Source organism: Schistocerca serialis, chromosome 2 (genome assembly GCF_023864345.2).
Source record: "Schistocerca serialis cubense isolate TAMUIC-IGC-003099 chromosome 2, iqSchSeri2.2, whole genome shotgun sequence".
Taxonomy (NCBI): domain Eukaryota; kingdom Metazoa; phylum Arthropoda; class Insecta; order Orthoptera; family Acrididae; genus Schistocerca; species Schistocerca serialis.
The window spans coordinates 129936701-129962082 of NC_064639.1; the positions used below are offsets into that span (position 1 = coordinate 129936701).

At 38.5% G+C, this 25382-nt stretch overlaps 1 protein-coding gene across 2 annotated transcripts in view; it reads right to left on the reverse strand.

Annotated features, from left to right (window-relative positions):
* Positions 1 to 1793: 1793 nt before the first annotated feature.
* LOC126456828 (secretion-regulating guanine nucleotide exchange factor) overlaps positions 1794 to 25382 on the reverse strand; it is a 72827-nt gene continuing 49238 nt past the window's right edge. Inside the window, exons 4-6 of one of the 2 annotated variants that reach the window (XM_050092630.1) lie at positions 22479 to 22712; positions 14559 to 14714; positions 1794 to 3878 (exon numbers count right to left, since the gene is read on the reverse strand). In XM_050092630.1, coding sequence (XP_049948587.1) covers positions 3718 to 3878; positions 14559 to 14714; positions 22479 to 22712 — 551 coding nt within the window. In that variant the 3' untranslated portion in view covers positions 1794 to 3717. The remainder of the gene's footprint in view (positions 3879 to 14558; positions 14715 to 22478; positions 22713 to 25382) is intronic. The other variant, XM_050092631.1, reaches the window with a different exon arrangement.

A 25382-nucleotide genomic window follows, 5' to 3' on the forward strand; every position in this document is an offset into this window, starting at 1 on the left:
TAAATTGTATGAAAATGAAGAAAATGCATTAGGGATCCTCCATCATCTCTGTGAAAAGGTAATGTCCTCCATTTGTACAATGACCAGATGATTGTAAAGTCAGAGAAACATGCTCCAAATAGAAGAAAAGCAATGGGGTGAGGACAGTAAAAAAAGGGGGGGTGGGGGTCACATACAGTGGCGGTCAAAATAATAGAGCCACCTGGCAAAGGTTTGGAATAAAGTGCACATTTATTACTAGACATGTTTGAACTATGATGGAAACCATTACAACCGAGTCACATTGTACTATAGTCAGTTATATCGATAACACAACACAAAATAATCAGTAATAATCAATAATATTCAAAAGAATACCAGACCACAGGGTCAAAAAAATAGAGCCAATTGAAACAAATATATTGTACTTGATCTCAGTCTTATGAAACGTACAGGAACAGTCTTTTTTGCATATGACTGCATTAGTACTTCGTGGGATAACCCTTATTTTTGAGGATTGCCCTGCACCTCTTACCCATAGAGTCTACTAAACGCCTGCATTCGTCACTACTGATCGCATACCAGGCTCTCTGGATTTCTTCCCACAGTTTTTCTGAAGATGTAGCTTTTGAGCGGTCAATTCTCTTGTCTAAGATCTCCCATAAGTTCTCAATGGGTGATGCGTCAGGGGACTGAGGTGGCCACTCTAATACTTCGATATTGTGCTCTTGAACAAACTGCCTTATGATCCTTGCAGTATGCTTTGGATCGTTATCGTGCTGAAATTTCCATTTCAGCGGCATTTCCTCTTCAGCATAAGGCAGCATCACATTTGCCAAGATGTCTTTGTACATTTCTGCGTTCATTATGCCGTTGATACGGTGTATTGGACCAATGCCGTACCACGAAAAACATCCCCATACCATAACACTTCCGCCACCGCATTTCACAGTTTTTAAAGTGTACTTGGGATTAAATTCCTGGTTTGGTGGGCGGCGCACATAGACTTTTCCGTCTGAGGCAAACCTATTAAACTTGGATTCATCGGACCAAAGGATGTTCCTCCACCAAGTATTAGGTTTTTGTTCATTTCTCCGGGCAAAGGCTAACCTTTTCCGAACATTAGCTTGTGAAACATGTGGCTTCTTTCTTGCAATGCGCCCATTCAATTTTGCAGATCTCAGTCGTCTTTGAATCGTTGAGGTTGATGGTTGAACATCATGTTCGTCGCTAAACAAAATGGCTTTCAGTCGTGGTGTTGACAAAAATGGGTCTTTCTTCACTTCCCTAGTGATGAGTCTGTCTACGCGAGGAGTAGTTACACGAGGTCGCCCCCTGTTCTCCACCTGCGGCTTTGTTTGTTTTGACCGTCTCATGGCGTTCTGGACTCGTTTTCGCGAAACGTGCAAGACATTGGCTATTTTATTCATGGACATCCCACTTTTGAACATCCGGAACATTACTATATGCTCATCTTCACTGGTATGCTTTGCTCTGCCCATCTAGACGAATGTAAACAAAACCACACGTCAATTTACATACAAAACAACTGCATAAAAATCAATTTAAAGGCACATGTGTAAAGCGGCTCTATTATTTTGACCCACAAGATTCTTACCTTTATGCCTCTTTTCACACGTCTAGCTCAAACGCTTCCTTTCGGACGACTAAAGATAGCAGCAACGTCTTCCCTGATGTTGTCTACAAGGGACTGACAACACGGCACTCGTGGCGATTTCGCGAACTAATAGATATCCTAGTTCTTAATCTCGTCAATAGAGGTGGCTCTATTATTTCGACCGCCACTGTATGTCTCAATCTGGCACGAATTTTTTGAGTTGATGCCACTTCAGTAGCTGCATGTTAGTCCCCAACTTCTTTACTAAAGCAGGTCCTCAGTCAGCCTGGTGAGAATGGGAGATCTGTTTCAGGATCATTTTACTGCAGAAAAATATGTGGTCACATAGAATCTAACCTGGAAACTCCACATAAGTAGGTCGACACACTAAACATTAGACTGCAGTTGCATTCTGTTTGGTAATGTACTACTCACATTCATTCATAAGAAATGGTGATATAGTTAGTGACTCTGTTGAATGAAATACGAGGGTAAGTCAATTATTATCCGCAAAGTAGTTATAAAATTTTTTTTGTAATCAAATAGGAAACTTACAAGAACATCATTTTTCGACATAGTCTCCTTGCATTTCAAAGCACTTGGTCCATCACTGTACAAGCTTCCTGATGCCCTCATAAAAGAAGGTTCTCGGTTGAGTTGCGAGCCAGGACTGCACCACTTCTTTCACTGCTTGATCCGAGGCAAATCGACAGCCCCTTAATGCATGTTTGAATGGACCAGACAGTGATAGTCAGCTGGGGCAAGATCGGGACTATATGGAGGATGATCCAGTACTTCAAATTTGAGTTTCTGGAGCGTTTCAGCAGTGTGGGCAGCAGTATGCTTTGTTGAGCAACAACACAACCCCTTTTGACAGCAATCCTCCGAGTTTGCTTCGAATTGCAGGCTTTAGCCTGGCAGTAAGCGTCTCACTGTAATGTAGGCTGTTTATTGTTGTGCCCCTTTCCCCATAATTTTACAGCACTGGACCTTGCGTGTCCCAAAAAACCATAAGTGCAGTTTTCCTGCGGACGGTTGGGTCTTGAAGTTTTTCTTGCATGGCGAATTTGGATGTTTCCATTCCATACTCTTCTGTTTACTCTCTGGCTCGTAATGATGGATCCATGTTTTGTCACCAGTAGTGATCCCTTTCTAAGAAGTTGTCCCGTTTGTTACCACAGCAATCCAAATGTTTTTTGCAGATGTCCAAGTGCATTTGTTTATGCAACTGTATGAGTTTTTTGGGACCCATCTTGCACTAACTTTATGAAATCGAAGTCTGTTGTGGATGATTTCATAGGCAGAACCATGACTAATTTGCAGACAATGTGCCACTCTGTCTAAGAGAATCATTTCACGTGAACACTCAATGGTTTCTTCATTTGTGGCGGTAAATTATCATCTGGCTCCTTCATCATGCATAACACTTGTGTGACCATTTTGGAATTTTTCATTCCATTCGTACACACTATGTTGTGGCAAAATGCTGTTTCCGTACTGTACCGAAAGTCTTTGATGAATTTTGGCCCCACGCCTTCCAACCACAAAAAACCAGATCACTGAATGTTACTCTTCTATGGTGCAAATAGACAGCAAAGCAGCCATGATTACCAGCACAGCAGCTATAACGAAACTAACCTAGCACAGTACTACAAAAATAAACAAAAATAATTGGCTTACCCTTGTATATCATATACGATAAGTCAAACAGCCAAGAGTGAGCAACAAAACTTAAATTTTTAATGGCAATACATAGTTCCATGTGACCAGAATAAAACACAAAAATTATATCAAGCTAGTCTTAATCCCATAGCACATACCATATAAATGAAAGTTATTTTGTACTGCATTATTTTTGTTGGCGTTTTGCTTCAAAGCTGATGGTTTATATGGAATGATCTGACAAAAGGCTTTTAAGAGAAATTTTTGTAGACTTATATTATTTTTGTTAAGAGGTTTAGTATAAAAACTTGACATTCTCTCATTAAGTCTCAGTTTGAACCATTTTGCTGTCGACGTGAATTTTACTCAAATGTCAGGATGTATCCTTGATGCCTTCACAGAGCAATGCCATTGAAAGTAATTTTATTAACAAAAACAATCAGTCACCAATTTCAGTATCAGTCCAGACTAGCAACAGCAAAGCTGTGGGCACCTCCTGTCCCTATTAAAACAGCTTTCTGTGCATTTTCAACTTTCTTGGGACTCTTCACATCCACATCAGCTCCTGTCGCACAGCTGCCATGTTCATTCCAGCCCCAGCATAGCACTTCACTGTTCTCTGGAAATAACATAATCCATAAAAAACCTGAGAAGCTTGCCAATCACAAAGAAGACAATTTGTTGTGCCCTTTTCATATTTCCTGAACTAAAACAACTAATTTTTAAACAGTCTTGCATGAACAACAGGTTCAATAATGTCTGCACCAAATTAACAGAAGAAATGGCAGGCACTGAAGTCCAACTTAGCATACAGTTTATAGTGGCTGGAATGACACTTAAGTAAATGTAAATTGTGTGAACAAAGGCAACATCTCACTGTGTAGAGGAAGAATTTGGTAACATATAAGAACATAAAGAAAGTTTTGTTTGTTATAAAATAACATTTGTCGTTGTTAGTTATAATTTTCCTTTACTTATTTTCTGTATGAAATGTTTCAAGAAGTAATCCCCATTCACAAGTGTGCTTTGCACGTAAGCATTTTTGTGTGTGATGTTTCTCTATAGATATGGCAAATTTGGAAATAACTATTAAGTAAGGATTCCTTGTTGTGCTCTTACAAAGAAAAAAGTTATTTTGAAATTCACAGTTACAGAATTATCCATGTCCGTGTTTATATTGTAGTGCAGGCACAAGACTAATGCTGCAGTTCACACATCATATTTAAAAATGTCTTGATACATGAAACAATATTATGAGAAGGAAAGTAGCTGCTCACCATACAGTGGAGATGCTGAGTCACAGATAGGCACAACAAAAAGACTCACAATTAAAGCTTTCGGCCATTGGCCTTTGTCAACAATCCACACACACGAATGCAACTCACACACATGACTGCAGTCTCAGCAACTGAAACCACACTGTGAGCAGCAGCACCAGTGCATGAGGGAGTGGCAACTGGGTGGGAGTAATGAGGAGGCCAGAGCGGGGAGGAGGAGGGATAGAATGATAGGGGTGGCGCACAGTGAAGTACTGTAGTTTAGACAGAGGTCGAGAGAGAGGTGTAGAGGGGGGTGGGGGGGGGGCAAGGTAGTGGAAAAGTAGAGAAGTAAAAAGACTGGCTGTGGTGGTGGTGGTAAGACAGTTTTGTGTGTGTGTGTGTGTGTGTGTGTGTGTGTTTAGGCGCGTGCGCACGCATGTCTATTGCTGATCTAGCCCAATGGCTGAAAACTTTAATTGTGAGAGTCTTTTTGTTGTGCCTATCTGCGACTCAGCATCTCCGCTATATGGTGAGTAGCTACTTTCCTTCTCATAATATTGTTACATTCCATCCTGGAGTTTCCATTGCTTGATACATGAAAAATACATATGGGACTGGGAATTGTTTCCTAAAATGGTTTGTTGGAAAATTAAGCAAATGTTATTTTATCTACATGCACATGACTACTTCGCAAACCACACTTAAGTGTGTGGCAGAGTGTTCACTGAACCACCTTCAGACTATTTCTCTACCATTCCACTCTTGAACAGTGGGTGGGAAAACAAGCACTTAAATCTTTTGTAAGAGCTTTGATTTTTCTTACTTTATCAAGATGATCATTTCACCATATGAAAGTGGGAGCCAAGAAAATATTTTGCGTTCGGAGGAGAAAGATGGTGACTGAAATATCTTGAAAAGATCTTGTTGCAACAAAAAATGCCTTTGTTGTGCCACCCCAACTCACATTATTATGTCTGTAACACTCTCTCTACTATTTTGTGATAATACAAAATGAGCACCCATGTTTGAATTTTCTGATGTCCTCTGTCAAACCTCTCTGGTCAGGATCTCATACTGTGCAGCAACACTACAGTAGAGGAGAGGCAAGTATAGTACAGGTAGTCTCTTTAGCAGATGTATTGCATCTTTTAGGATGCATTTTCTGTATGATTGAACTGTTCATAATTGTAATCCCTAGGGACAAGGGGTGTTCAATGAGCAAAACAAAACACTTTTTTTCTCGGCCAATTTAGGTTGGAAAAAATTCAGCATTTTTTGTGGTACATTGTGGAATATTCCTATTGTAGCCCCTATTGTTTCATGAAGTTCCAATTGGTGGCGGTGCTGTACATGGCCTACAAAATGGTGTCTGTAATAGAGGTTTGTTCCAAGCAGAGAGCTCTCATAAAGATACTTTTGACAGTAAACCAGAGTGCTGTAGATATTTATAAGCACTTGTATGATGCCTAAAGAGACCTGGCAATGAACAAAAGCTCGGTGAATCATTGTCTGACATGTTTTGTCATCATCATACCAAGGTTGTGCAAACCTGTCCGATCCCCTTTGTGCTGGCCAGCCATACACAGCTGTGACCCCGCAATGTTGGAACGTGCGGACACTCTCATTCAAAGTGATCAACGGATCATAATCAATGAAGGATGCACTGCGCTGGAAGGTGGATGATGCGGAGGTTACTGATGCTGCAAGACGTCTCAGATGTAGACAAGTAGAGTGGTACGATGGGGGCATACAGGCCTTCCCAGTAACATGGCATAAGACCATTGCATTGAATGGAGGTGATGATGAAAAATAATGTTCTGTAGCCAAATAAGTGGGGAATAATATGGTGTATTGGAACTGGTTATAAAATCAACCTGCTTTCAGAAACAAATGTGCCACATTACTTATTGACCGCCCTCGTATTTAGCTGAATTAATAGCCTTTAGATTTGTGTGATTTATCGTGTAGCTGAAATACTACTTTTAGTGTTCCTGTGGATGATCTCTCACTTTTCATCATTTAGAGTAATTGCCATTTTTAACACCACACAGATATCTTAAATCATATTACAATTTGTTTTGATTTTCTGTTGACATTACTTGACAGCAAACGACAGCATCATCTGCAAACAGTCTAAGAGGGCTGCTCAGATTGTCTCCTAAATCATACAGATTAGGAACAGCAGAGTGTCTATAACACTTCCTTGGGGATTATCAGACATATCTTCTCTTCAACAAACAAAACATTGTGTTTACTGTCACAGGCATTTGCCATCCATTTCTAATGGAAAACATAAAATTAGCATGCTCTCTCTCTCTCTCTCTCTCTCTCTCTCTCTGTCTCTCTCTTTCTGTCTCTCTCAGCTAGTTACATGTTCTGTATGACTTCATTTTAATTTTGTCATGCCCATATTACATCTAAACTTGTAATACATCCTGACTGTAAACTTTCCTTTTATGTACACCAGAAGCTTGGTTTTGAAGACTACATTTAGTTTATCAAAGCACTTAGAATCCTGTTGACTTTGTTCAAACATGGATAGGATATACAGTCTTTTAAAGGGGAGATACACATTTTTCAGCATTTGTTTCTTAAAAAAACTTGCACTAAAAAATCACTGTCACTCAAAGTTTCACTGACAGTGACCACTTCTGACCACAGGTAGCAATCTCCCCGTAAGTATCTGCCTAAAATTTCAATCGTTTATTGCATTTTTTACCATGTACTTAACAAAACATTAATGTAAGCTTCCCCCTTGGTCTCTGTAGTTAATCATTAGTTTTTTGTGTAGTTTATTAGCACATTTGCTGACTTAACTGACTACACTGTTAAAGTCAACTCAATAACTTCCCCATATACCACCTACATGTCTTCATATGCCATCTAAAAGTCTTCTGCGATAAATGGCAAGTTCCAGAGGAGGCAGCCTAAGTTATCCACATCAACACAACCCTGCCTCCTTGCATGCACAAAATGGCTTCCCTGGCTATATTTAACAGGAAATATGACCATAAGTGCCTTCAAAAAAATTCTTTTCCAAATTGTAAGTTTTCAAATCAAAAGATTTCAACTATGGAAAACAAACTCTTGTTCAAGTACCCTATATACTTAAGTAGCACCCTTAAAATTTCGTAATGCAGAAAACTCTAGTATATTCATATGTGTTGCTCGCAGACTACTCTAGACGTACAGAAACTCCCCAAATACGGAACTTGTAATACATCCTGACTGTAGGCTTTCCTTTTATGTACATCAGAAGCTTAGTTTTGAAGTCGTCATCTAGTTTATCAAAGCACTTAGAACCCTGTGGACTAAACAGAGAACAGTAAAAAAAAAAAAAAAAATTATTTTAAAGCAAAGAATAAGCACGGAAACACAATTCAGCCCGTCAGCCAAAGAATAACTAATTCTCTTCACTCACTGTCTGTAACAGATTCTTCCCACACAGTCCCTGCACTTTAGCGCAGAACTCCCTGAATGTGTGGAAATTTGTGCTGTACTCGTCAACCTGCCCTTGTGTAAGTCACTAGTCTCTTCGACTCCTCTTGTGGGCTCATTTGTTGGTTGGTTGTTTTTTTTTGGAGGGGGAGGAGGGGGGTGGGATGCCAACATGATGGTCCTTGGTCTCAGCTCATCTGTCATAGCAAATGTGGCATTGCTGCTGGTTATACGTTCTCCACGTCACATGGGAGCACGTTGCAATGTCTTTATGTATGAAAATTTTGAAACCCCATGATATAATGCTGGAGATGGGGGTAGCCTGTCTATCTGGAGCTTCACCTGCTGAAGTATATATGGCGATTCCAGTCCCATAGATGCCTGGTGCACCGAAAAAAAATCTGACGGCAGATGCAACTTTTTCCCATAAACCATTTTCACAGTCTATGCCACAGTGTCCTGCTGTATGATGTCCTAACAAGACTAGTGGTAGAGCAATTGTCCAGCAACTATCATGGCACACAGGTGCTGCCTTTAGTTTCCTAGGCCACCTATCCATTATTCCAGTTCTTGAGGGATGGTAGCTGTTGTTATGGTAGTGCTGGAACCCACATAATTTAGATAGCTCAAGAAAAAACTTTGCCTCAAATTGTTGCCCTTAGTCTGTGATGATGTGAGTGGGACATCTAAAGTGGAAAATCCATGTACTCAGGAATGCTCGTGCCACCGCATCCGCCAGTATGTTCATTACAGAAGTTGCTTCTGCCCAACATGTGTATCTATGCATGGCCATAAAAAAAAATATCAATATCCTTCTGATGGCAGGAGTGGCCCAGGAAGTCTGTATGCATGTGAGAGAACCAACTTGTCATCATAGAAAAGTCTTCCACTGGATGGTGCATATGTCTGCCAACTAACATCTTTGATAGGCCAAATGCACCCTCATCCACGTGTCAATCTTTATTCATACTGGGCCATAAAAATTTCTCAACCATCATGTTGAGCCGGCCGTAGTGGCCGAGTGGTTCTAGGCACTTCAGTTTGTAATCGCACAACTGCTACGGTCACTGGTTCGAATCCTGCCTCGGGCATGGATGTGTGTGATGTCCTTAGGTTAGTTATGTTTAAGTAGTTCTAAGTTCTAGGGGACTGATGACCTCAGCTGTTAAGTCCCATAGTGCTCAGAGCCATTTGAACCATTTTTTAACCATCATGTTGATGGTGATGTTCATGGTAGGATGTATGAAGCTGTTGTGGATGCTGTCAAAAACTGACTTTCACAGTAACCGTGTCACAAATGGCTTAGGTGGGGACTTGGACACATTGCAACACATAAGGTATTTCTGGCTCGAGCTTGCATGATGTTGGGTAGTTTTGCAACAACTGTTTACTGCTCATCTGTGGCTTGCTCCATTCTCCATTGGTTGTAATTTATCAAGTCAGAAATTGCACCAGTTCTTGAGAAAAAATTGGCCATTATGTTCTCTGCCCCTTTAATGTGCCTTATATCAGTAGTAAATTGCCCAATAAACTCCAGCTGGTGGAACAGCCGAGGAGAATAGCCTTTCATTCCACAGAAAGTGAACGTGATCGGCTTATGATTGGTGTAGATCATAAATGGCTGGGCTTCAACATAAGGATAGAAGTGTTGTATGGCTTCATAAGTGACCAGTAATTCCCAATCATATGGACTCCACTTAGTCTGGGCTTCCGTCGTAGGGGTTGTATGCCTGTAGTGTTGTTACCTACTAGTGCATCTGTAAGCAGCATCCATATCTACACTGCTCCCACTAGATGGCATTTATAAAGTTGATGATCCTGAGGAATCTTCATAAGTGCTGATAATAATTTGGCCGAGGAATGTTTAGTAAGGCCTCCACCTTCCTCTTGAGTGGGCAGATACCATGTGTCCAAGAAACATCACTTGGGTTTGGTAGACAACACACTTTCTTTCATTTACCACAAGCTCAGATTTCTTTATCCTGTGAAATACTACTTTGAGGTGACCTTCATGTAACTTGGCTGTCTGTGAAAATATTAAAATGTCTTCTAGCTATACAAAGAAGAAATTCAGCTCCTCAACATTTCATCCACAAATCTCTGCCAGCTGTGAGCTGCGTTTTTCAATCTACATGGAATGTGGAAGTATTCAAAGAACCCTATAGGCATTATGACAGTCATCTTGGGACCATCCTCTTCAGCAACCAGAATCTGGTCGTACACTTTCTCCAGTACACCATGCTGAAGACTGCAGCCCCAGCTTAGAGGTTCATAAAATCATGCAAGTCAGGTACGGAAAAGCAGTCAGATACAGTTCTCGTATTCAGTATCTGAAAATCTCCACTGGGCCTCTCCATGCCATTTTCTTCTAACACAGTGCTGTGGTGATGCCCATGGGCTATCTGATCTTCGTACATGCTTGCAATATGTTGTCAAATTCTGCTTTTGCTTCTGTGAACTGATCACGCACCAATATGAACTTCCATTTGAAAACCATGATGAAACCTATGTCCACTGTCACCTTATGTTTGCCATAAGTTGTGATTGGTGAGTAGCAGCAGTTAGGTGGAATATTGCGACCACCGTGTTTTTCTGATTACGATTAAATGGAAACATGCTAACTTATGAGTCCAAGTTGACCAGGTGACATCAATTTGCCTTTCTGTCTGTCACATACAAGTGACATGGCAACATGAGTGGGCAAGCTTAATCAGACGTCTGCATGGTCATGGGAGGATTGTCTAAAATAACAGTGCTGACCTCGAGTGCCGCACCCTGCGTGTCTTCTGTCACCCCACCATCACTGTTTGTGGACATAATGGCCATCCCTTCATATATAAGCATTCTTGCAAAGCTACACAGCCTGCTACACCTACTGCAGGCCATTGGGGCCATTTGGAAATGCGCAGGGAAATGTGCATCTCATTGTTCGCCCACCAAATCTTTTGTAGTGGTAATATACTCGACCATCTAGCCATTGAGTCCTTGCTTGTGTTGGCCTAATGAATGCCCCTCTGCTTAACCTCTCAACATTGCCTTATTTGTTCAACTTGAGTACCGATAATTGTTATTGCATTGCATCCAACTGTAACCTTAGACTGTGAGGCCATTTGTCGTCGGACTTCCTTGGCTCCTGTTGTATAATTGTGGCATCTCTAGTATTACAGTCTTCATCTACCTATGTTATTGCTGCGGTACTCATCTGCTCCACTATCACATGCATGTTGGTGGCAACTGACAGTACAGAACTAATGTTGTCTGTCCCACATGCAACTGCTGCCATTTTCATTGACAGTGGCAGCTGCATGAGCCACACATGCCAAAGTGTCTCATCTGACATTGCTGTCCCATTCACAATACTTCAGAGATGCCCCCAGAATTCAGAAAGCTTACTGTTGCCTGTATGTTCAAACTGTAGGATCTGTTGCATCTGCCCACATGCTGGAGCATCATGTCCCACAAGTGTTGATATCAATTGTTTGTAGGAAGCTTCAAAATGTATTTCATCGTCTCCACCACTCAAGTGTCCAAGCTGTGAACTGCTACTGCAAACCAAACTTTGTATAGTTGTTCGTGACACTGTTATAACATCGCAAACCATAGTTTGGGTGTCTCTGGTAGGAACTTTAGCACTTGTGTTTTCATTGTCAATTGTCAGCCATGTTAGATGCTGTAGTTCCTTCATCTGCCGTATATACTGCTAGTCAACGCAACTTCCTGTCATTGCGCAACATGTTTCGCATTTGCAGCTCCCTGATCTGTCTCTCTCTAGCTCATCTTGCAAGTGTGAAAGTTGTTCTTACATCCGGTCTTGGACAGACTCTTAACACAAAGTCACACTGCGCCATCCTTGAATTTGTTGTTCCCTTTTGTGCTTTTGGAGTCACAATTTTGTAGGTATTGCTCATGCTGTACAGAACTCCCCAGAATACCAACCAATAGCTATTTATTTGCTATTTTCTTTTTGTCTGTTCCATATGTAAAAGAACAGAGTGAATGTCACACAAGAATTGGCAAAAATACAGCACATAATATTTTAATATAATTTCAAATGTGTCAGTAATAACTACATGAAAATTACCACTTAACAACAGACAAACAGAGAACTGTCAAAAACATTCAAGCGAAGAATAAACAGGAAAACACAACTCAGGTGGTCAGCGAAAGAATAATGAAGACTATTCACTCACTGTCCATTGCTTGTGCTTCCCACAAATTATACTGATATCATGTCTTAAAAAGTTGATAACATTTCGAACAACAGCACCCATTCTTTGGTCAAAAAATTGTTATATAATGTGTCATCCAATATGTTCATTCATGGCACCATACTCCACAACATTCTCTCAGTGTGTACCACTGCAGTCACTACCTACAGAATAGCATGCAATACTGGACACTCCAGGCCTTTTTTTTTTTTTATTTTCCAGTCCATTAAGTCGTAATTTTTGAAGTCCTATATACAACTGTTCTATGAGTTTACCGTCAACTTGTACTACTTTCTTTTTGATGTGTTGATTGTACTGTTTTCATGTTTCTATAGTTGATGTTCAGACCTACTTTAAAACTTGCACTGATTGTTGTAGTTTATCTGTACTTGAAGGAAAGAGTACAATGTCAATAGCAATACACCTTGTCATGTGTCACATTTTATTGTCCACAGTTTTCGCTTCATTTGTTCATGGGACCCACTTTCTGTTATGCAAGTTCCCAAATCTGAATTTGTATTTTTTCCTATAGTAAAATATGTAAATATAACCATGTTTTCTTTAGTTAAGTATCTGTCTGTGTTTGTGGAGAGGAGAGGAAAGGGGAGGGGGGATATTAATAGTCATATCTTTATATTAATGGAATGCCATATATTAATTTTTTGAGACCAAGCTGGATAACAAGCTAAGCTAGATCTAACAAGGATAAACTGTTCAAGAAACTCCATTTGGTATGTTTGACACTGATCAGTGGAGCCTAGCAATTGTGGGTCCTATATGTGGACGAAATTTTGTACAAATTTTTGTCACTGACAAATAAATTCTATTGAAGATTATCAGTTGAACCAATTTGGTGGAAATTGGTAAAGAAATCTTAAATGTGGATTTCTGGTCTCAGGTTCATGGCCACAGCTCTATTTTACAAAACTACTATTTTCCTAATGTAAAATAACATCACCAGAATGTAAAATTACATTAACAATTGTTTACATCAGATTTTCAAAATAGTAACTTGTTTGCTTGATTTGTGTCAAATTAGATAACAGAAAAGTGAGTTTGCAGTTTCATTAAGGTCTTTCTGTTTGTTCCTGTGGAACAACTGCCAATGGAAAGGGGGTGGAGGTAGTTTCATTCATTTACTGAACGTGTTGCAACAAATTACTGTGTTTCTGCTATTTTTATCACAAGTTCAACTTGAACACTAATATATCGCACCTCTGCTCGCTGTGACATAACTCTTTCTGTTTTGTTTCATGGCTTTATGTAGTGTTTACATCTTAATTTGTCTTAGCATGTTTTGCTTACTATTTATTAGGTGCTCACTTGAGTCATTTTATCTCTGCTGCCATCTCATCTTCAGTTGCCTTAAAATAAATGAAAAATGCAGACATAATTTGTCTTCTCCTGGTGGAAGTTAAGCTGAGCAGACATAAAGACAGGCACATACTAATGCTGTGTAACACATTTTGTTAATAGATGGTGAGTTTCAAAATACATTAGTGTTGACTACGTTACTTAATAACCTGTTCAAAGAGATATTCTGAAAGAAAAGAACAGATTTCTTTGATCAGTCGTTCTCTGTTATACTATAACGCCTGTGAAGCACAAAATGTATGTATAAAAATTAGTTTCAAGTCACAAAACAACACAATTTAGGTTTAAACTTATATGTAGATGTACTTTTATCATGATATGAAATAACTCTTACTGAAATTAAAATTTTAATTTTATTAATATTCACTAATTATTCCAGATCAAATGAATATATAAACGTGATCAGTTTGCGGAAAAGATACTTTAAAGTTTCATCAAAACCCAAATGGGAGCTTGAACTTGAGTCCACAAATCCAAAGAATACATTCATCAAACTGGCTTGTCGAGTGGTTGTAATCATTAGAACTTGTAGGACAGAAAATTTCTATATAAAATTGTTCCAGAAATTATAAGGAATTGAACTGAAAAACAAAGCAAATGTTGATTTTTGACAGTGGCAAAGACCTGTGCTAAATTTCATCCACATATATAAGCCCAAAATTTCATCCACATACATGAGTCACAACTGATGGCCTAGCTTTGATCAGAAGGTTTTTTCGCATACTTCCACTCTATGCTGTAAAGCAAGTATTCAGTCCGCAAAAATGAGCAGAAAAAATAATATTTAAAGTGGATAATGAGATTACTTATAGTATTCCTCAGACACCAGCCTTATCGGAGTCAGACTGAGAGACTTTTAGTGTATTATAGCATACAAAATAGTTCTTTGTGTCAAACGTTTCTGAAAAGAGGTAACATTTCAGTCTCATAATACTGCTGAACTGCCTGAAACTTTTAAAGTGGAATTATGTGAATGGTTGTAGCCATGCAGCAGCATCAAAAAGATGTGCCAAAACTTACCAGACAAAGCCACATTATGTTCGGATCCAACTGCAATCTGTTTTGTACTGGGAACATCATTCAGAAATGTTGGCTTCCAGCTTTCAAGTCTTTGTTTCTCAGCACAGCCCAGCTGTCCATAATTATTTCTTCCCCAGTTAACTATCTTTCCCTCTTCTGTTCTTGCAAATAAAACAGTAAATCAGCATATAAAATTCAGTGGCACATACAAGAAGAAAAATTTATTATTATTCAGCATTTGGTGCTAAGACAGAGTAGACTGTAACCACGATAAAAATCCTGTCATAAAAAAAAATGAGAGATGATGAAAAACTGATGGAAAAAAAGTGATGGTAATTCATTTGCCAGAACTGAAAAATATTCTTAAAAATATTTTGACAACAGAAAAGAGAGTATCTATTTTATGAAAAGAAAGTTGCTGCTCACCATACAGCGGAGATGCTGAATCACAGATAGGTACCACAAAAAGACTGCTACAATATAAGCTTTTGGCCACCAAGGCCTTTGTGAAAAATAGGCAACAGACACACTAACACAAGCACAATTGTTTGTGTGTCTGTCATCTATTTTCGACAAAGGCCTTGATGGCCGAAAGCTTATATTGTGACAGTCTTTTTGTTGTGCCTATCTGCGATTCAGTATCTCTGCTATATGGTGAGTAGCGACTTTTCTTTCATAATATTATTATATTCCATCCTTGATTTTCCATTGTTTGGAAAGAGAGTATCAGAGGGTAGGAATGTGGAAGGCAATGTTTTATTCTAAATAGGTGGACTCAAAGTTAATTTTTTAACTCAGAGTACCTGGCAAATGGAAACAAGATAATTCACTGATAGTAATACAACTGTATGCAAGCTATTAACAAAATATATGTTACGAAATATACTAGTCCAGAAACTGTAAACAACCCATTACTTAAAATAAATATGAATTTAGATAGAGCTGAGTGGCTCCATAGGTTAGGAATTTATTTTTTCCCCAGGAAAGACTTTAATTAACATGGCAACTTGCACCAGACACTGTCCACTTGTGTGGGTTCCCTGAGACACTGATTTCCCCTTTTCTCTAAACATTCAACATTCAGGAACAAACATTTTCAATAAATTGCCTGCAACCATTAAAAACTTGGTTTCAGACAAAGCACAGTTTAAACAGAGTTTGAAAGACTTTTTGATAGGCAACTCCTACTCTATAGATGAATACCTTAAAAGAGACTGTTAAGCCAGTTTAAATAAAAATGTCTGTTAGATTTCAGTTCTGACAGCACTTGGTCATAACAGTCAAGATTAGGTATTTTGTGTGTAATAAGTTTAATTCTGACAGCGTGTTAATTCTGTAAATATTAGCTGTTCCAGTTTACCACATTGTATTCATCTATTTCGACAGTTTCCTGACAAATGATCAGGGTAAGTATTATATTCAAATGTTTTGTGTTTTTATGTCATACTTTCTGGTACGTTCCACACCCATGAGAATCATCTCATTTTTTGGTGGGGAACAAAAACTGAATCTAATCTAATCATTGCCTTATTTTCCTTACACACCTATACCCGACTTATCACCTCTGCAACTTCCTTATTTTGCTTATTTATTTTTAATAGACTTGAGTCTGTTACGGATCGCTTTATGCAGCACTCATCATGGATGATTGCTGATGTGCTTAGTTTGATGATACTTGAACTTCTTAATTTTATTTTATTTATTTACCAACCCTTCTCTTACTGCTATTTTGTCGACAATTGACATTTTGAGAATCATAACTGTTATACTATAAGATTTAAATGATTAATGGAAAATCTCATATAAAGATGTGAAACAAATACTAACAAAGAGATAGAGGGGCTGGCCAGTAATTACCTCAGCTCAGTACAGCCGATAGATACACAAAGCAGAACAGAAAATTTGTGTTCCTAGATCGATATGATGACAACTAAACTGGCTGAGTACATGAACGGGCACAGACGAACTGTCCGCCTAGGAGATGTCCAGTACCCAGTAGCAGAGCATGCCCTCCAGCATAATTCTAGGGACCTAGGAACCTGCTACATTGTACATGCCATTTGGCCTCTCCCGCCCAACACCAGTCCCTCGGAACTGTGGAGATGGGAACTTGCACTCCAACACATTCATTCATCCCGCCATCCCCCTGGACCGAACCTATGTTAACCAACCTCACTCCCATTTACTCTTCAGTCTTCTCCTTTTCCCCTTTCCTCTTTAGCCATTCACGCATCATTTCATCCTACATAGTTGTGTTTATCTTTATACTATATATCTCTTTACTTCTGTATGCATCCTCTTTGGTTTGAAACTGGCACAGTACTTACAATAGAATATCTTTGGCTTCCCTCTGAGCAAGGAATGCAAATTTTCTGTTCTGTTTTGTGTATCTATCAGCTGTACTGAGCTGAGGTAAGTACTGGCCAGTCCCTCTATCTCTTTGTTAGTATTTGTTTCACATACTATAAGATTTGTAATTTAGACAATAATCAGCCACAAGTATGGTTTAAAAAGTTTTATTTGAATTCAAATTAACCTTTTTTAACCATACGTCTGGCTAGTTGCTGTTCCAGATACAAATCTTTTCTTACTCCATTTTACTATGCTACCCAGCATCCTCTTTTCTAACTTCCATATACTGTCAGCTGTTGCATTCCTTTATTTCATTCCTTCTTCTACTGTTCACTTTATTTGTTTTACCTTGGGCATATCTCACGTTCATTTCCAGTGGTCTAGCTTCATCCTTTCTCTCTTTCATGTCATCCTAACTTGGACATTCTACTAATGGACTTTTTTCACATTTTCTCTCCTCTCTGTTTTTCTCCAGTGATGTCTCCACTTGATATGAAGGAGGCTTTAAACCCTAATCTTACTTCCTTATTGTACTTCCTTATTTGTGCCTCATTTGCCACTCTCTATACTCACATTATCCTTCACACCAGTGCTTTTCCTCTCATCATCTCGGGCCGTTATACTGCTAGGTTATTGGGCAGAATACAAAAAGTTGAAAGAGTAAAGGTGAGCCCTGGCATACAATTAAGTCTCTCTCTCTCTCTCTCTCTCTCTCTCTCTCTCTCTCACACACACACACACACACACACACACACACACACACACACACCACTACACTGTCCTGGCACTGTGTCCCAACTAGGCTATGCAGAGGCTGCAAGGGAATGGAATATAAATGTGGCACTGGTAAACTCATCCTGCCACACCAAGTAAAAGTTGTGTGTGGCCCATAATGAAGTACAGGAGTTGGATTGGAAGGAGACGAGGAGTCTCAAGATAGAACAGAGTAAGAGGAGAGCATTGAACAAACAGGGTGGGTTTAGATTAAAAGGTAGACAGACTGGACTACAGTGAAATGGGCAAAAGGGCTGGAGGAGTGGATATTGTGGCCAGGAGGATTGCATGATCGAAGAATGGGTTGCGAGGAAAATTCTTAGCTACACAATTCAGAAAAGCTGTAATTGGGTGGAATCCAGATGGCTCAGGTTGTGGAAAAGCCGTTGACCACATGGAGTGAAATAAGCATTACAATTATGTCAAGATACATAAGAAGTTACTACATTAGTTAGTGTTTATGTTACAAGTACAAATTATTTATACTACATTAATCAATTGTACAGTATTGCAATAATAGACTTAAAATTCAATTTCTGTGTTACAAGTATCCAAGAATTATGTAAGATGTATGGATTGTCTATTAACCATTTGTGCAGTTTACTTTTAAAATTATTGAAGGTGTATTGAGTGCAGTATGTGCTAATTTGTTAAATAATTTCAAACAGTTCACTTTGTGATAGTTGCCTGTTTTTGTCAGCCTATGTCTAGGAATGTCAATACTCTCTTTATTTCTGGTGTCATGTAAGTGTTTGTTCTCTCTGGTGTTAAATTTTGTTCTGTTCTTTCTAGCATATATCAGTGATGCATAAATATAAAGATTTATTACTGTCATTATTTCCATTTTGATGAATAAGGGACCAACCTTGCACATTATTCATAGCACCTTTTTCTGCATCAGTAGTACATCACTGACATGACATGAGTGGCCCCATAGTAACAGCCCATAAGATATATGAGACTGAAAAAGTCCAAACTGATCTGTTCTGAGATATTCGTTACTCACTAGATCAGACAGTTTCCAGATAAAATAGGACACCCTCGATAACTTTTTGCAGATCTGGTTGATATGGGGTTGTCACTTCAGTTTGGAATCAGTGTGTATTCCAAGCAGTTTTACGGATTTTGATTCTACAACCTTAGCCAGTCCCAACTACAGATGCTGAGTATTCTCTGGATTACACAGAAGTTTGTTAGCAGAGAACCAATTTAGTGTTAAGATGAGAGTGTCCTGTGATTTCTGGTGTAGCTTTGATAAATCTCGATCTGTGCTGATTAAGGTTGTATCATCCGCATAGCTGTTAACTGACTCAGACCCAACATAAGGTGGCAAATCATTAATTGCAACAATGAAGAAGAAAGGACCAAGGACAGAGCCCTGAGATACACCAGATGTGACATTATTCATAGAAGAGTGTCTGTTTTAAATTGACACAAATTTTCTCCTGTTATGTAGATAAGAGTCGATTATTTCTAACTCTGTGTTATTTATGCCATAATATTTTACTTTGGCTACTAGGATGTCGAAGTCAAACACAAGAGAACTGTGCCTACACATCATCATCGATTTCATCTAAATGTATGACATGAAGGGCTTGACCAAAAATGAAAGTGATGGAAATGGGGACTCCAGATGACAAAATGCTTGGAAAAAATAGCATTTTTGGTGTGTGCCAGGCAAGGCACGAGCTGTTCCTCTTCACAGAGTTTCCAGCAGTGATTGGCACACTTGGAAGAGTACAGAACAATAATCCGATGGTCGTGGGTTCGACTCCCAATGCAGAAATTATTTTTTATCTCCAATTTTTACTTTATGTACTCTGAAAATAAACCAAAGTAATACTCAATATATTGTATTGATTAACATTTTCATAAAAGGCATGAAAAGGAAAGGGAGAGGAAAATTTGTGATTGCAAATAAATTTCCAGGCTTTTATTATTCTATAATTGATGATTTACACTTGGGATGTTATTCATAGTAATGAAAGGGGAAGTAGTAATTTTCTTAGCATCTTGTACCCATTGCAAACACTGCATTTTTTTTTACGACTTCATGGTTGTTTTAAAGTTTCTATAGAAAAACCAACTTGCTTTATATTTATAAAAGGTTCTCTGTCATTGCACAGTTTGGCAGCAAACCATGTGTAACACATCATTTTGTCAAATATTGGCAATTATTTCTGTTGATATGCAGTGGAACATTTTTTATGTTATCAGTGCCCTCAGAAATTCCTATTCGTTTCACTGTCCAATCTCGCCAAATGATAATGAAATGAAGAGGACAGCACATACACTCAGTCCTCAGGCAGAGGAAATCCCTGACCCGGCCGGGAATTGAACCTGGGACTCCATGATCCAGAGGCACAAGCACTACCCACAAGCCGCAGATGCTTCCACTTCTGTCACTTTCATTTATGGCCAAGCCCTGCATATACCATCAATTTAAAATAAATCGGTGATGACCAGTAGGGACCATCTGCTTGTCAGTGGGCTCATTGCTGGTACCATATTCCTATCCAGTTCTCTTGCTGTCATCCTACATTCCCTACACCCCTCCGTTTCCATCCTTCTATGAGTGTTTCTCTCACCATTTCATTTATACTGTGTCTGGTTACCTTTAGTTCTTCCACTGTCATCACATTGTTAAAAACTTCAAAATAGTACACAGCAGCTGAAAAATAGTGAGCATGCAAGTTTCTTGTTATTTTGACAAAGTAATTGAGCTTATAAGTGTTGTTGTGTTCAGCCTGTTGTTCCAACGTGTGCAGCTTTTCATTTAAGTTGCAAATAAAAAATGACAACAAATTAATTTATATGCATACTTATGAAAAAGCGAATATACTAATTACATTATTCTTTGAATTTTCAAACCAGAAACAGTGAATATTAGATTAAAACATAACATCAAATCAGAAACATCTGTTGTTAATTATAAGAAAAGAAATATTCTTGTGACATTAATCTCTCTTTGTCAATTTCTGATCTGATATTTTCACAGTTTTTTGAGCATGAAATATAGCTGTCACTATTCTATCTTTTGCCTTCTGCTGAATATTAATTATCTGTCTTTCATTTGGTTTCTAAATTATGCATATCTTTATTTTGTTATTTATGAATGAATGGCTACGTTTTTAGTTTCTAATTAATTAAATAACATATAGTATAGCTGAGTTGGATACAGTGACCTAAATCACAAAAGCTTTCTTTATTTGCATCCAATGAATACTTTTATGTGCAAAGTTTGAGTGTTGTGCCCTAAATGTGACTGTTTCGTTGAAGGTGACTGTGCATGGAAAGGTGGTTTGCGTAGTGTAGATGTACATGGGTGTGTGTCTAGTTTATTGCCTGGTTTGGTGATGGTGATGGTGGTGATTACAGTGACGAATGACAGGGGAGAGTGTGAAACTCAGTGGTGTCACATGGTATACTCCTCTAAAATAGCACCAAAGGGACCTTCTAGGTTCAACTATGTCACATGTCTTCACTCCTTGAGACACTGTGAAGAGATTTTGAATTTAATCCAGGACATCAGCACAAAGTCCAGTGACCAGGAACTCTATGCTACCACTTCTCCTCCCAAAACCACTAAAACCTCATTCTTAATCATCTTTTATCTTCTGCTTTCTCATTGTAATTGCCCTATCTTAAATGCTACACCATAAGACACAGATCTTCTTCACATAGTATATCACTGAATCTGAATATATAAATAAATAATAATTTTAAATTATGACAATTAACATCATAACAAATGTGACTTTGAAAAAGGGGAAATAGAAAAAAAGGGAAGATAATAATGGTAAGAAACAGAATAGATGTCAAGAGCACAAAACAAGACCAGTGCTCAAGGGCAAATGGAACTGAGGAAAATTGTGCATGTTAATACAATAAATCTCTTGTTATGGATGTAACACAAGGAAGGTTACACAGGCAACTGTACGTCCTTTTCAGGGGAACAATTATGGCATCTGCTTGAAGTGATGTTTGAGAACCATGGAAAATATAGATCTTAATTTGTAAGTAGGTTCAAATGGCTCTGAGCACTATGGGACTTAACATCTATGGTCATCAGTCCCCTAGAACTTAGAACTACTTAAACCTAACTAACCTAAGGACATCACACAACACCCAGCCATCACGAGGCAGAGAAAATCCCTGACCCCGCCGGGAATCGAACCCGGGAACCCGGGCGTGGGAAGCGAGAACGCTACCGCACGACCACGAGATGCGGGCTTGTAAGTAGGAATCCACCAAAATCTGAATTTGTGCCTCAACAGAAACGCCTCTCTAATAAAGATGTAAGGCAAATGGGACATATGCCAAACATGAATCTGTCACTTTGCTCAAAAAGCAGCAATAAAATGCACTTTTATGACAAAAAGTGTGCTGTTTCTTTTTAATTCTTAATCTTGCTCTTCATGGTGAGTCACAATGCTAAGAACTTTTTCAAATTTCCAGGACGACAAAGGTGAGCTTGCTTTGTGTTAGGGTCACAGTTTCCTGAATGGTTGTAGATAATAGTGAGAGGATATGAGTATGTACAAATTATAATTTTTAATGGACCCAATATTAAGATATAAAATAAAGCAAATGATCAGTCTGAAATTAACTGAAGAATAACATAACACCACGGTTTCAGCAAATCTCGTGCAAAGGTGAAAAGTGAGTAAAAGCATATTTCAAAAGAAATGCAATATGCACATAAGCTCTTTGAGACACACTAATCTTTTATCAAGTTTCTAAATCTTTGTAACTGCCACAACGGCATACCATAAAGACCCTAAGTCATTGTACCTGTTCTTAAGACTGTGTGTGTCCATCCACATGAAAGTAAGCATTCTTGTGGAAGACTTTCACGTCCAGAACAATCAAGCTGTATAGGATAGGCAAAATTGTGATGTAGTAAAGGATCAAATCCCAGTTGTCCAAACTTGTTGTCTCCCCATACAAAAATTTTCCCACACACTGACAAAGCTATGGTATGGTGTTGACCACATGCAACCATCTTAATTGGTGGCAAGCCTGGAACTGAAAGAGTGAAACAAATAGTAAATAAATTTTAAAAAGAAAACAAGCAATAATAAAACGCGTGACTTTAACCCATTTACTTTAAACAACAAACTATAGAAGTTTCAGAACCAGTAAATAAGTTGGAAAACTGTAATAATTCCATTTCTTGTCTAGAACCCTTTCAAATTATGTGTTTCATGCAAATTTCAAATAAAAAGAAACATAACCTATCTTCAATTTGAATATTTCTTTTTAAATTTCAAAATACTAGACAAACTGACAGAAACAAAACCACAGGGATGGCGCAGTGTTGCAGTTGCTTCAAACAGGTGGATTGGGGAGGGGGGGGGGGGGGTGTATTATACCAGGTGTCCCAGAAGAAATGGTCAGTATTTAGAGATATGGCAGGAATGATCACTCGAAACAAAAAATGTGTAGTAAAATGGGCTCTAGAATGCATACTTTAAGAACTCTGAGCACTTGTCCAGTAGAGAGAAGACATAAGTATCACAATAGCGAAGATAAACAAACACACATAGCTCTTAACATATGCATTCTAGAGCCCCTGTTTGCCGGACATTTTTTCCCTGTTTTGGTCCATACTACCACTTCTCGAAATATGGAAAGCAAAGAGCTTGCAGTAGAAGAGATTTGTTTCACAGTATCAAAGACAAACTAGTGTTCATAGCTCTCACATCATGTATTTTAGAGCCCATGTTTAGTAGATTTTTTTGCTTTGAATGATCATTCTCGTCATATGCCTGACTGCCAACTATTCCTCCTTGGACACAACTGTAGTTTGACCATGTACTTCTCCATGTTGAGCTTATGGACAAGTCCAGAGCTGTAATAGCTGCTTTAAATCCAAAAAGTGTTCTCTCTACAACACCAAATTTCACGAATTTACTTTTCACATCATTTGCAATTTAACAAGTGATATATTTTCTTGTACTTCAGATATATTGATAAATCATGCTAATCTGATACATTAGATAGATAAAAAAAATCTACTCACCAAGCAGTGGCAGAACACACTCATAAAAGAAGGTTATACTTATGCAAGCTTTCGGAGCCAGTGCATCCTTCTTCAGGCAGAAGAGGAAGGAAGAGGGGTGAAGGAAAAGAATTGGAGAGATTTAGGAAAAGGGGTAGATTTCAGAAAAATCACCCAGAACTGCAGGTCAGGGAAGCCATACTGGACGGCATGAGAAGGAAAGACTTCATGTTGGGGACTGCACCGGATGAGATTTGAAAACCTGAGAGCTTAAACATGGAAGACAGGGTAATATGGAAGACAGAGATTACTGCTAAAACATCATGCATGAGTGAAAATCTAATTGTGTTGTACATAACAGAGGTCGGAGGGGGATGACAAAAAACAGACAGGTCAGAAAATAAAAGATGTAGAAAGCTAAAACAGAGTGAAGAAAGGAACTAGCACTCAAACATGTTCTTGGTTCTTGCTACCCACCTGGCCTTAATTTACTATCATTTCTCAGTCTCAGCATTTCTTCACAGTAACCACACCTTTCTTCATTCCATTTTAGTTTTCTACATCTTTCATTTTATGATCTGTCTATTTTTCACTGTATTATTACTTGTGTTTTGAGAAGGAATGAAATTTCAAAGTAATCACTGAAGTTGCTAGAGAATTGTTGTTTGAAAAACTTCCTCCCACGTTTCTCCTAATTATAGGGAACTGAATGTTTCTGTATTACATGTACTGAAACTTCTTGCTGATACAGTTGTTTTGTAATTGTGGGTGGGTAGCAAGTGGCTTTGGAGGTGACAGCTTGAGCTTCATGACCACTAAACCTAGTACTTATACATTTTGCAGTACAGTCTGCATTCGCAAATATCTGATCCAGGGCAGTGGCAGCAGTGTTTGTAATTCTTGTTGGGGTTGTTTTAGTCTGTTTTATGTTGAAAGTATCTGTGAGGTTGAGCAATAGCTCTTTTCTTTTGCTGGTTACATGAAAATCAGCGTTGAAGTCCCCACACATCACTATTGATTTCTTGTCCAGAGGAGCCTGTTTAGTACATATTCAAGATTATTTAGGAATGACTCAAAATTTACATTTAGGGAGCGATAAATATATGCTACAACATTATTTGTCTCACTGACTTCAATGAGTGCCAGCTCAAAGTCTCTTTCTGTACTCTGAGAAACTGAAACTTATTAATGGATTTATATTTTAGACCTTGAAGAATGGCTAAGTTGTGAGAAGGCTGGTTCAATTTCCTTGTTGGGAAATTTGATTTATAATTTCCAAACTGATCCTTATCAAGCAACTCTATAAACTGAATATTCTGAAGATCTCCAAAATGCATTTCCATGTTATCTAAGATCTCATAAGGTAACATCTTAAGGGACTGGAAGTCATGCTACCTAACACTTACTTAAATGTGAAATTTCTGGTTACAGCTTTCAGTACATTAGGTCACAGTTTCTTCAGCTCTCATATCCTTTAACAAACTGATGGTCTTCTTTATATGAACATTGCACATGCAGAAGTGCATTGAGATGGTCAACATATGTAAATACTTCTTTGTAAAGACAAACCAGGAAGAGGAATTGAGTTTTATTAAGAATGCTGTGCAAGCCAGAAGCACTGTTGAATGACTCTGCATCCCAATCTCCATATCTGATTATTTTTGAAAAATGTCTTTCAACTCATGGTATTCAAG